Source organism: Hylobates moloch, unplaced genomic scaffold, assembly GCF_009828535.3.
Source record: "Hylobates moloch isolate HMO894 unplaced genomic scaffold, HMol_V3 SCAFFOLD_5, whole genome shotgun sequence".
In the NCBI taxonomy this organism is placed as follows: Eukaryota; Metazoa; Chordata; class Mammalia; order Primates; family Hylobatidae; genus Hylobates; species Hylobates moloch.
The window spans coordinates 29,325,578-29,339,004 of NW_026652280.1; the positions used below are offsets into that span (position 1 = coordinate 29,325,578).

General features: G+C 40.6%; 1 protein-coding gene across 1 annotated transcript in view; it reads left to right on the forward strand.

Moving 5' to 3' along the window:
• The window catches only part of CFAP53 (cilia and flagella associated protein 53), a 39,912-nt gene that overhangs the window by 7,318 nt on the left and 19,167 nt on the right, over window positions 1-13,427 (forward strand). Inside the window, exons 2-3 of the mRNA XM_032152334.2 lie at window positions 3,332-3,561; window positions 4,309-4,482. Coding sequence (XP_032008225.1) covers window positions 3,332-3,561; window positions 4,309-4,482 — 404 coding nt within the window. The remainder of the gene's footprint in view (window positions 1-3,331; window positions 3,562-4,308; window positions 4,483-13,427) is intronic.

The window sequence follows — 13,427 nt, forward strand, 5'->3', positions numbered from 1 at the left end:
TTGCTGAGGAGAGCTTTACTTCCAACTATGTGGTCAATTTTGGAATAGGTGTGGTGTGGTGCTGAAAAAAATGTATATTCTGTTGACTTGGGGTGGAGAGTTCTGTAGATGTCTATTAGGTCCACTTTATGTAGAGCTGAGTTCAATTCCTGGATATCCTTGTTAACTTTCTGTCTCGTTGATCTGTCTAATGCTGACAGTGGGGTGTTAAAATCTCCCATTATTATTGTGTGGGAGTTTAAGTCCCTTTGTAGGTCACTGAGGACTTGCTTTATGAATCTGGGTGCTCCTGTGTTGGGTGCATATATATTTAGGATAGTTAGCTCTTCTTGTTGAATTGATCCCTTTACCATTATGTAATGGCCTTCTTTGTCTCTTTTGATCTTTGTTGGTTTAAAGTCTATTTTATCAGAGACTAGGATTGCAACCCCTGCCTTTTTTTGTTTTCCAGTTGCTTGATAGATCTTCCTCCATCCCTTTATTTTGAGTCTATGTGTGTCTCTGCACGTGAGATGGGTTTCCTGAATACAGCACACTGATGGGTCCTGACTCCTTATCCAGTTTGCCAGTCTGTGTCTTTTGATTGGAGCATTTAGCCCATTTACATTTAACGTTAATATTGTTATGTGTGAATCTGATCCTGTCATTATGATGTTAGTTGGTTATTTTGCTCGTTAGTTGCTATAGTTTCTTCCTAGCCTCGATGGTCTTTACAATTTGGCATGTTTTTGCAGTGGCTGGAACCGGTTGTTCCTTTCCATGTTTAGTGCTTCCTTCAGGAGCTCTTTTAGGGCAGGCCTGGTGGTGACAAAATCACTCAGCGTTTGCTTGTCTGTAAAGTATTTTATTTCTTCTTCACTTATGAAGCTTAGTTTGGCGGGATAGGAAATTCTGGGTTGAAAATTCTTTTCTTTAAGAATGTTGAATATCGGCCCCCACTCTCTTCTGGCTTGTAGAGTTTCTGCTGAGAGATCAGCTGTTAGTCTGATGGGCTTCCCTTTGTGGGTAACCCGACCTTTCTCTCTGGCTGCCCTTAACATTTTTTCCTTCATTTCAACTTTGGTGAATCTGACAATTATGTGTCTTGGAGTTGCCCTTCTCGAGGAGTATCTTTGTGGCGTTCTCTGTATTTCCTGAATCTGAATGCTGGCCTGCCTTGCTAGATTGGGGAAGTTCTCCTGGATAATATCTTGCAGAGTGTTTTCCAACTTGGTTCCATTCTCCCCATCATTTTCAGGTACACCAATCAGACGTAGGTTTGGTCTTTTCACATAGTCCCAAATTTCTTGGAGGCTTTGTTCATTTCTTTTTATTCTTTTTTCTCTAAACTTCCCTTCTCTCTTCATTTCATTCATTTCATCTTCCATCAGTGATACCCTTTCTTCCAGTTGATCGCATCTGCTACTGAGGCTTCTGCAATCTTCGCGTAGTTCTCGAAACTTGGCTTTCAGCTCCATCAGCTCCTTTAAGCCCTTCTCTCCATTGGTTATTCTAGTTATCCATCCTTCTAATTTTTTTTCAAAGTTTTTAACTTCTTTGCTATTGTTTTGAATTTCCTCTCGTAGCTCAGAGTAGTTTGATCGTCTGAAGCCTTCTTCTCTCAACTCATCAAAGTCATCCTCCATCCAGCTTTGTTCCGTTGCTGGTGAGGAACTGCGTTCCTTTGGAGGAGGAGAGGTGCTCTGTTTTTTAGAGTTTCCAGTTTTTCTGCTCTGTTTTTTCCCCATCTTTGTGGTTTTATCTACTTTTTGTCTTTGGTGATGGTGATGTACAGATGGGTTTTTGGTGTTGAAGTCCTTTCTGTTTGTTAGTTTTCCTTCTACCAGACAGGACCCTCAGCTGCAGGTCTGTTGGAGTTTACTAGAGGTCCGCTCCAGACCCTGTTTGGCTGGGTGTCAGCAGCGGTGGCTGCAGAACAGCGGATTTTCGTGAGACCACAAATTCAGCTGTCTGATAGTTCCTCTGAAAGTTTTGTCTCAGAGGAGTACCCGGTTGAATGAGGTGTCAGTCTGACCCTACTGGGGGGGTGCCTCCCAGTTAGGCTGCTCAGGGGTGAGGGACCCACTTTAGGAGGCAGTCTGTCCGTTCTCAGATCTCCAGCTGCGTGCTGGGAGAACCACTACTCTCTTCAAAGCTGTCAGTCAGACAGGGGCATTTAAGTCTGTGGAGGTTCTTTGCTGAGTTTTTGTTTGTCTGTGCCCTGCCCCCAGAGGTGGAGCCTACAGAGGCAGGCAGGCCTCCTTGAGCTATGGTGGGCTCCACCCAGTTCGAGCTTCCTGGCTGCTTTGTTTACCTAAGCAAGCCTGGGCAATGGCGGGCGCCCCTCCCCCAGCCTCGCTGCCGCCTTGCAGCTTGATCTCAGACTCCTGTGCTAGCAATCAGCGAGACTCCGTGGGCACAGGACCCTCCGAGCCAGGTGCGGGACACAATCTCCTAGTGTGCCGTTTTCCAGGCCCGTTGGAGAAGCGCAGTATTAGGATGGGACTGACCCGATATTCCAGGTGCCGTCTGTTTCCCCTTTCTTTGACTAGGAAAGGGAACTCCCTGACCCCTTGCACTTCCCGAGTGAGGCAATGCCTCGCCCTGCTTCGGCTCGCGCACAGTGCGCTTCACCGTCTGTCCTGCACCCACTGTTAGGCACTCCCTAGTGAGATGAAACCGGTACCTCAAGCAGAAATGCAGAAATCACCAGTCTTCTGTGTCGCTGGGGCTGGGAGCTGTAGACCGGAGCTGTTCCTATTCGGCCATTTTGGCTCCACCCCCACAACTCATTATATATCCATATACATATACACATATATATACACACACACATACGTGTATATACACACATATATATTTTTTCTATATATTTGCATAGTAGCACCTTTTCATTGAAAGTATTTTGATGTGATAACTATGGTGTCCAACCATGAGAAATAATGTGGAATAATGGGTGGCAATGTCAAGGTCAGGAATTAGAAGACCTCTAATTCTTGTTTTATCTGCCCTATTTGAAGCAAGTTCAGCAAATCACTTAATGTCTCTGGGTTTGACTAGACAATCTCAACAGAGTCCTGTTCACATTTTTAACTTTGTAATTTCCATCAACTGTTTTTCAAATGGCACATTAGAAATATTTGAGACTGTTTTGATGACATCTTAGGTATAGGCTCAGAGAATGAAACAAGTTACTCTTTAGGTGCATAAGCTGTATTCAGTTGTAGTAGGATGTATTAGTTTTTTATACCCAATTTTATTTAGTATGAGTATTGATTGAGAGCATAACTAATTGAAAATATGCAGTTGATTCTTTGGCTTATTATAGGTGATAGTTGGTTTTTGTTTTCAGAGATCCAAGCCTCCTAAAGGCCAAGGGGCTGAGCACCATCTAGAAAGAATCCGACGCAGCCATCAGAAGCATAATGCTATTTTGGCTTCCATTAAGTCAAGTGAGCGGGATCGCTTGAAAGTTGAGTGGGACCAGCACAATGACTGCAAGTTTTTGGACAGCCTTGTGCGAGCAAGAATCAAGGATGCCGTGCAAGGGTTTATGATTAACATTGAAGAAAGACGAAATAAGTAAGGCTCACAAACCTGGGACACAAACCACGAAATATTCCTAAAACCACAATTTGAGATTGACCAGTCAAAAATCAAATGTGGGAAGGATCATGGCTGAGATATTTATATTGAATCCATAGCTATTGCTGGTTAATATTTTTAATATTTTTACTTGTGATAACCTATATTTTGATGAAAAACAATCTATTGTTTCGTATTTCATTATTTTGATTGAAACCTGTTCATTTACTCTTTTGTTAAAAATATATATTTCGTATCTTATTTGTATGTGATCAAATAAAATATGGTGCAGTTGGTTGGGCTTAGTGGGTCATGCCTATAATCCTACCACTTTGGGAGGCTGAGGTGGGAGGATTGTTTGAGCCCAGGAGTTTGAGACCAGCCTGGGCAACATGAGATCCCATCTCTACAAAAAATGAAAAAATAGCTGGGCATAGGGGCACCTGCCTATAGTCCCAGCTGTTCAGGAGGCTGAGGTGGGAGGATCACCAGAGCCCAGGAGGTCAAGGCTGCAGTGAGCCATGATCACACTGCACTCCAGCCTGGGTGACAGAGCGAGATCCTGTCTCAAAAAAACACAAAATGAAACAAAAAACAAACCAACCAGTCTTATTTTATGGAAGACTGCAATGATCTTTCTCTTCTTACAAATTAGACCTATAATTCTGAAATTGAATATAACAACAATTAATAAAATGATGCATGTAGCATGACAGTTTTCTTTTTTTTGGCTTTTTGTTTCAGGCTACGTGAGCTTTTAGCATTAGAAGAAAATAAGTATTTTACAGAAATGCAATTGAAGAAAGAAACCATTGAGGAGAAAAAAGATAGGATGAGAGAGAAAACTAAATTACTAAAAGAGAAGAACGAAAAGGAGAGGCAGGATTTTGTGGCTGAAAAGCTAGACCAGCAATTCAGGTAATGAAATCAGAAAACACACAAACAGAATCCAAAGTTGGTACATTAAAATAGATTTAAGAATGCTAATTTAAAGTAAATTAGTCTTAAGAGGATATACAGAGTAGTTGTAACTTTAAGTCTTGGCAATATATTACATATCATTGAATAATACAGCGTGTGCTTGAGAACTATGTTCTAATGTTCTGTGCTTGCTTCTCAATTAGAATGGAAGTAACAAAGGAGATTATGTTACTGAACTTTAGGTATTAACCTCACCCTTGCTGTTGGCAGGAAGTTCTTCAAAAGCCCCTATGCTAAGGAATCTTTGGTAAAGTTGGGCTCTCCCCCTGCTGCTATAGTCTCTACCTGTGCTGTATGTGTGCTTGGGTTCCCTGGGGGGTTTTTGGTTGTCATCTTTTGAGACAGGGTCTTGCTCTGTCACCCAGGCTGGAGTGCAGTGGCATGATCATGACTACAACCTCCACCTCCTGAGCCCAAAGTGATCCTCCCACCTGAGCCTCTCAAGTAGCTGGGACTATAGGCACGCGCCACTGTGCCCCACTAATTTTTTTGTATTTTTTGTAGAGACGGGGGTTTCGTCATGTTGCGCAGGGTGGTTTTGAACGCTTGGACTCAAGTGATCCACTCACCTCAGCTACCCAAAGTATTAGAATTACAGGCATGAGCCACCATGCCCGGCCCTCTCTCCTCTCTTCTTTATTGTCTGTTTCCTTGCCTGGTATTCTGATCATTGGGGTCTGATCACCTGGACTTATAAAGCATTTCCTGACCCAGACCCATGGTGACCCTCAGTTTTCAGACCCCTGGTCTTTACGGTACTCAGTCTGGCCCTGTGATTGCCTCTGTATCCCTTTTCATTGTGGTTTTCCATCGTAGGATACTCTGAGTCTGTGCCCTGATAGACTACCCACTACTGTGCACTTACAGAGGGAAGATTTGCGTGGGAGTACCCAAGAGTGATCCTCTGAGATGATCTATAGTGTTATGTACAGAAGCTTGGCAGATGCTTTTAATTTCACAAACCAAGACATTCCTTACCTCTAAAGCAAAAATATACTAAAAAGTCTCCCTCCCTAGAGCTACAGCTCTTAGAGCAAGAGCTATTATGTATTTATAATGTTATTGTAATTCCTCAGTTATATTTTCAGTGCTTCTGATACTTCTAAGAGTGTAAACATTAAGAATTGCTGTTATTTGGCTGGGCGCAGTGGCTCACACCTTTGATCACTTGAGGCCAGGAGTTTGAGACCACCCTGGGCAATAGAGTGGGACCTTATTTCTACAAAAAATAAAGAAATTGGCCGGGCGCAGTGGCTCATGTATGTAATCCCAACACTTTGGGAGGCTGAGGTGGGTGGATTACCTGAGGTCAGGAGCTCAAGACTGGTCTGGCCAACATGGTGAAACCCCATCTCTACTAAAAATACAAAAATTAGCCGGGCATGGTGGCACACGCCTGTAATTATTGACTATAGTCATCCTGTTGTGCTATCAAATAGTAGGTCTAATTCATTCATTCATTTTTTTTTTGGTACCCATTAACTGTCCCCACCTCCACCCCCAACCCTCCACTATCCTTCCCAGCCTCTGGTAACCATCCTTCTCTATCTCCATGAGTTCAATTGTTTTGATTTTTAGATAACACAAATTAGTGAGAACATGCAATGTTTGTCTTTCTGTGCCTGGCTTATTTCACTTAACAGAATGACCTCCAGTTCCATCCATGGTGTTATAAATGACTGGATTTCATTCTTTGATTATAGCTGAATAGTACTCCATTGTGTATGTGTACCACATTTTCTTTATCCATTCATCTGTTGATGGACACTTAGGTTGCTTCCAAATCTTAGCTGTTGTAAACAGCACTACAACAAACATGGGAGTTTAGCTATCTCTTCAATATACTGATTTCCTTTCTTTTGGGCCTATACCTAGCAGTGGGATTGCTGGATCTTATGGTAGCTCTATTTTTAGTTTTTTGAGGAACCTCCAAACTGTTCTCCATAGTGGTTGTATTACACTCCCACAAGCAGTGTACAAGGGTTCCCTTTTCTCCACATCCTCACCAGGATTTGTTATTGCCTGTCTTTTGGATATAAGCGATTTTAATTGGGGTGAAATGATATATCACTGTAGTTTTGATCTGCATTTCTCTGATGATCCATGATGTTGGGCATCTTTTCATATGCCTGTTTGCCATTTGTATGTCTTCTTTTGAGAAATGTCTGTTGAAATCTTTTGTCCATTTTTTTATTGGATTATTGAATTTTTTTCTTATAGAGTTGTTTGAGCTCCTTATATATTCTGGTTATTAATCTGTTTTCAGAGGGATAGTTTGCAAATATTTTCTCCCATTCTGTGGGCTGTCTCTTCAATTTGTTGATTGTATCTTTTGCTGTGCAGAAGCTTTTTAACTTGATATGATCCCATTTGTCCATTTTTGCTTTGGTTGCCTGTGCTTGTAGGGTATTGCTCAAGAAATCTTTGCTCAGGCCAATGTCCTAGAGATTTTTCCCCAATGTTTTCTTGTAGTTGTTTCATAGTTTGAGGTCTTAGATTTAAGTCTTGGATCTATTTTGATTTGATTTTTGTATATGATAAAAGATAGGGTCTATTTTCATTCTTTTGCATATGGATATCCAGTTTTCCCAGCATCATATATTGAAGAGACTGTCTTTTTCCCAGTGCATGTTCTTGGCTCCTTTGTCAAAAATGAGTTCACTGTAAGTGTGTAGATTTGTTTCTGGGTTCTCTACTCTTTTTCATTGGTTTATGTGTCTGTTTTTTTGCCAGTACCATGCTGTTTGAGGTACTATAGCTCTGTAGTATAATTCGAAGTCAGGTAATGTGATTCCTCCAGATTTGTTATTTTTGCTTAGAATAGCTTTGGCTATTCTGGATCTTTTGTGGTTCCATACAAATTTTAGGATTTTTTTTCTTTTCTTTTCTTTTCTTATTTTATTTCATTTTAATTTGAGACATGGTCTCACTCGGTTGTCCAGGCTGGAGTGTATATTGCCCAGGCTGGAATGCAGTTACAGGATCTCAGCTCACTGCAACCTCTGCCTCGCAGGTTAGGTTCAAGCAGTTCTCCTGCCTCAGCCTTCCAAGTAGCTGGGACCACAGGTGTGTACCGCCACCCTCAGCTAATTTTTGTATTTTTAATAGAGATGGGGTTTCCCTATGTTGCCCAGGCTGGTGTCGAACTCCTAGTCTCAAGTGATCTACCCGCCTTGGCCTCCCAAAGTTCTGGGATTACAGGCATGAGCAACTGTTTTTTCTGTTTCTGTGAAGAATGTTATTGGTATTTTGATAGGGATTGCATTTTGTCTGTAGATTGCTTTGGGTAGTACAGATGTTTTAATAATGTTGATTCTTCCAATCCAAGAACATGGAATATGTTTCAATTTTTTGATGTCCTCTTCAATTTCTTTCATCAGTGTTTTATGGTTTTCATTGTAGAGATCTTTCACTTCTTTGGTTAATTCCTAGGTAATTTTATTTGTGGCTATTGTAAGTGGGGTTACTTTTTAAATTTTTTTTTCGCGTTGTTCACTGCAAGCATATAGAAATGCTATTGATTTTTGTATGTTGATTTTGTATCCTGCAACTTTACTGAATTTGTTTAGCAGTTCTAAGACTTTTCTTGTGGAGTCTAGATTTTTCCAAATATGAGATCGTGTCATCTGCAAACAAGGATAATTTGACTTCTTACTTTGAAATTTGGATGCCCATTATATCTTTCTCTTGTCTGATTGCTCTAGCTAGGTCTTCCAATACTATGTTGAATAATAGTAGTGATGGTGCATTTTGCCCCTTTTTTCAGATGCATCTCTCAGTGCAGTGATGATCACATGAATGACCCATGGAATGCCCTAAATCATCGATTTCATCTGTCTTTTAATTTTAGAGTAACTGGCTAAGGTTTTTATATTCAGAAGGGATTTTTAAAGTCCAAATATTACCTGGAAGTGTTTAAAACATAGCTATTAGCATTCATTCATTCAGTAAGTAGTTTTGGGCTCCTACTTTATGCCGGGCTCTGTGAGAGTGAGTGTCACTTAGGTTGTTAGGTCATCTAGTATGAGTGGGGCAAGGTGTGTATCATGTTAAGCCAGATTCAGGAATGGATGATCCAAAAATACCTGAGTTTAAATCTGGTGGAATACAGAAGGAATACAAGAGTTCATTTTTCATAGCACTCAAAATTTGAGTAGACCAGAAATCCAAAGGTCAACAGATGTGAGAAAGCAGCAGAATGACATCTGTGGAGGGATCAAGACGTGGTGCAGAGAAAAGCTTCTTCCATCTACTCTTTCTGTCATGAAGTCGCTATTAATAATATGGACAGCCCTAAACCCTCAACCCTCCTACTAGAGGCCAGAAGGAGAAGTAAGCCATTGCAGTGAGTAGTAGATAAAAGTTGCAGATGCAGCTGCTAAAAGTAAATTCAGACTGCTAAAAGGAGAGGGAATGGGAAGTTTCAGGGCTTGGGGAGCTGCTGAAAGAGGGCAGTGAAGAAACCCGGAGTAGTAACGCACAGGGCCAGAAGCGACTTGCCACCCTCCTTGGCTTGTAGATGGATAACTGAGTTCTACAGGTAGGGATTTGTCTAGATCTTAAGCTTGAGGTGACCAAAAGAGGATTAGTCTTGGATTTTCAAGCCTGTGTAAAGCATGCACTCATACCCTGTCCTCAGTGGGATTTGGACATCTTTGCTACTGGTTGCTGGGGGGAAAAGATGCCGTGGGTGGAAAATGGTATATTAGCCAGGTGACTCTCAATGGACCATTCATATATTTTCTACTCCCTAGTAAATTTATCTTAATATATTAAGAAAACAAAATGGTTCATAAGTGGTTGTGCTTTTAAAATTTATGGATTTAGCAACATTTTACAGATTTCACTTGTATAACTGAGTTTTTGCTAGTTAGATGAATTGTTAAAAATCTTAAAGAAACAAATGTATCCTATAGTAATATAATTTGAAAACAAATTGTTTTTAGTGTTTTGAATGCAGCACTGCCAATTCCTCAACATAGATCAGCAAACGTACTTTTGAGTAAGGGTGCGTTATTAGACCCTACTACTGAAAATATAGTTGAGGCTTTAACATGTATATTAATATAAAGCAGAATGAAAATTTTCTTCTTCTTTTTCTTGTGCTTTTTTTTTGTATTCCATTGTATAAATATACCACAATTTATTTCTTCTCCTGGTGACAGTCATTTCAGTTATTTTCAGTTTGGGACTCTTATGAATAAAGCTACGATGAATAGACGTGTCCTTTAACGGCATATGCATTCATTTCTCTTTGATATATTCAGTGACATTTGTAGAATATTTGATACCTGGAGTAGATCATTTTTAGTGATCCCTATCTTCTATACAGCAAAATTATTTCCAGCAATAATAATGCAATGAAATGGATAATAATGACAAGCAAAAATTACCAGGGGTTTTGTTTTGTTTTAATGTTTAATTTTAAATAATTATATGTTTACAGAAAGTGCACAGATAGTACAGAGATCCCATTTACCCCTCACCTAGTTTCCCCCAATGGTTATATCTTACATAATTGTAATACAATATTAAGACAAGGAAATTGACAGTCGTGCAAGGTGTGTGTATAGTTCTGTGCCATTTTATCACCTGTAGACTGTGTAACCACCCTACAGTCAAGATACAGAACTATTCCATCACTGCAAACATTTCCTTCATGTTACTCTTCTAGAGTCATGCCCACTACTCTCACCCCCATCATTCCTAACCCTGGCAACAACTAATCTCTATCCCCATAATTTCATCATTTTAAGAATGTTATATAAATGGAATCACACAATATATGATCTTTAGAGATTGGCCTTTTTCACTCAACATAATGCCTTTGAGGTCCATCCAAGTTGTTGGAGGTATTGTTAGTTTGTCTTTTTTATTGCTGAGTAGTATTCCATTGCATGAATGTACCTCAGTTTGGTTAAACCATTCACTTACTGAAGGACATTTTGGTTGTTTCTAGTTTTGCTCTATTATAAGTAAATCTGACAGGAACGTTTGTGTACAGGTTTTTGTGTGAGCATATGTTTTTGTTTATTGAGGATAATTATCATATACTATTGCTGGATCATATGCAAATTTGTTTTGTTTTGTTTTGTTTGAGACAGAGTTTCGCTCTTGTTGCCCAGTCTGGAATGAAATGGCGTGATCTCGGCTCACTGCAGCCTCTGCCTCCTGGGTTCAAGCGATTCTCCTACCTCAGTCTCCCAAGTAGCTTGGATTACAGGCATGCGCCACCAAGCCCGGCTAATTTTTTGTAGTTTTAGTAGAGATGCGGTTTCTCCATGTTGGTCAGGCTGGACTTGAACGCCTGACCTTAGGTGATCCATCCACCTCGGCTTTCCAAAGTGCTGAGATTACAGGCGTGAGCCACCACTCCCAGCCATAAATGTAATTTTTTCTTTTTTAATAAACACTAAACTATTTTCTAGAGTAGCTGTACCATTTTATAGTCCCACCAGCAGTATATGAGAGATCCAGTTTTTCCACATCCTGGTCCTTTTGGTAGTGGCATTGTTGTTTTGTATTGTTTTGTTTTGTTTTTGTTTTTAGCTGTTCTAATAGGTGTGCTGTGATATCTCATCATGGGCTTAATTGGGATTTACCTAATGGCTGGTGATATTGAGCAACTTTTCATGTGCTTATTTTCCATCTGTACATTTTCTTTGGTGAAATGTCTCTTTACATCTTTTGCCCATTTCTAATTAGATTTTTAGAATTTAGCTTGTTTTAGCCGTTAAGTTTTTGCCTTTTTTTTTTTTTTTAGCTGTTAAGTTTTGAGGATTCTTTATGTATTCTAGATAGTACTTCTCTGTCTGATACATGGTTTTTTTCCTAGACTATAGCTTATCTCTTTTTTTTTCATTTTTTAAATGGTTTTTTCTTTTCTTACCCCAGACATTCAGCAATCTTCTCTTATTTATCCTATTAAAAGGATCTTTTACAGAGAAAAAGCTTTTAATATCAATGAAATCAAATTTGTCAATATTTCTTTTATGGATTGTGCTTTTGGTACATTACGAAATTTCTTTTTAAATGCCCTGTAATTATACACAGTTAATGATTAGACCCCAGATTAAGGTAGGCATTTCGAGGGTTTGTTTTGGGGTGTTTTTATTAATGAATACCCTAGGATGTTTGGTCAGAATGCCTGTGGGTCAGAGGTAGTCTTGCCTCTGTCAGTTGCTGGCGGAGGTGATACAATGAAACACCAAAGAATCCAAACTCCAGGGCCACACTGCCAGCTCTTCAGTCCCAGTTCTACCACATACGAAATGGACAAACTTAGGTAAGATGCTTAACTGCTCTGTGCTTCCATTTCCTCATCTGTAAACCAAGGACAATAAAAATAATAAAAATAAATTTGCAGTAATGTTCATTGCCATATTGATTATTATGAAGATTACAAGAGTTCATATGTGTTAAAGTGCTTACAATAGTGTCTGGCAGATAATAAGCACTTAATAACTTTTGCTAATAATATTCCTACTACTGGCTATGTGACTTGGGAAGACACTTAGGCTCCCTGAGTCTCTGTTGCTTTAACTCTAAGATGAGGATGATACCTGCTACCTGTAAACTATAAAGCACTCACAAACATAAAGTTTTCCTCTTATCAATGATTGTTATCATTAGAATAAATAGGTATTCTGTCTATCATTTAATTTATTTTTTTAGAAACAGGGTCTTACTGACCTAGAGTGCAGGCTAGAATGCATTGATATGGTCCTAGCTCACTGCAGCCTCAAACTCCTGAGTTCAAGTGGTCTTCTTGCCTCAGTCTCCCAAGTAGCTAGGACTACAGGCATGTGCCAGCATGCCTAGCTAATTTTTAAAAAATTTTTATAGAGACAAGGTCTCACTGTGTTGCCCAGGCTAGTCCTGGTCTCCAGCGATCCTCCTGCCTTGGCCTCCCAAAGTGTTGGGGTTACAGATATGAGTCACCATGCCTGGCCAGATATCCTATCTAGCTATAGTGAGTATCTCAGCCTGGCGTGGTGGCTCATGCCCGTAATCCCAGCACTTTGGAAGTCTGAGGCAGGAGGATCACTTCAGGCTAGGAGTTTGAGACCAGCCCTGGCAACATAGCAAGACCCTGTCTCTACAAAAATAAAAATTTTTTAATTAGCCAGACATGGTGACATGTGCTTATAGTCTCAGCTACTTGGGAGGCTAAGGTGGGAGGATCACTTGAGGCCAGGAGTTCAAGGATGCAGTGAGCCATGATCATGCCACTGCATTCCAGCCTGGGCGGCAGAGTGAGACCTTGTCTCTTAAAAAAAAAGTGAGTGGCTGGGCACGGTGGCTCGCGCCTCTAATCCCAGCACTTTGAGAGGCTGAGGCAGGCAGATCACAAGGTCAGGAGATCGAGACCACCCTGGCTAACACGGTGAAACCCCATCTCTACTAAAAATACAAAAAAAATAGCTGGATGTGGTGGTGGGCACCTATAGTCCCAACTATTCGGAAGGCTGAGGCAGGAGAATGGCATGAACCCGAGAGGCAGAGCTTGCAGTGAGCCGAGATGGCGCCACCGCACTCCAGCCTGGGCAACAGAGCGAGACTCTGTCTCAAAAAGAAAAAAAAAAAAGTAAGCATCTCTAAATTAGGGGTTCTCAAAGTCAAGTGAATAGGTCAGTCATTGGGGTTAACAGGTTGAGTTTTTGATCCGAGGTCACACAGGAAATGGAGTCAGGGCTGCCTTTGCTTCACTCCAGTTTCCATAGTCAGGCTGTGCCATCCTGGTGCTTGCCCTCCCTGCTGCTCCCTCTTGTTTCCTGTGCTCCGATGGCCTGCATACAGGTCTCTGATTTTTCTTGCTTCATTGTGTGATTGTACAGATGTGTGCCTCAATAGAGCAGTGCCTCATGAAAGGCTGGGTTTTG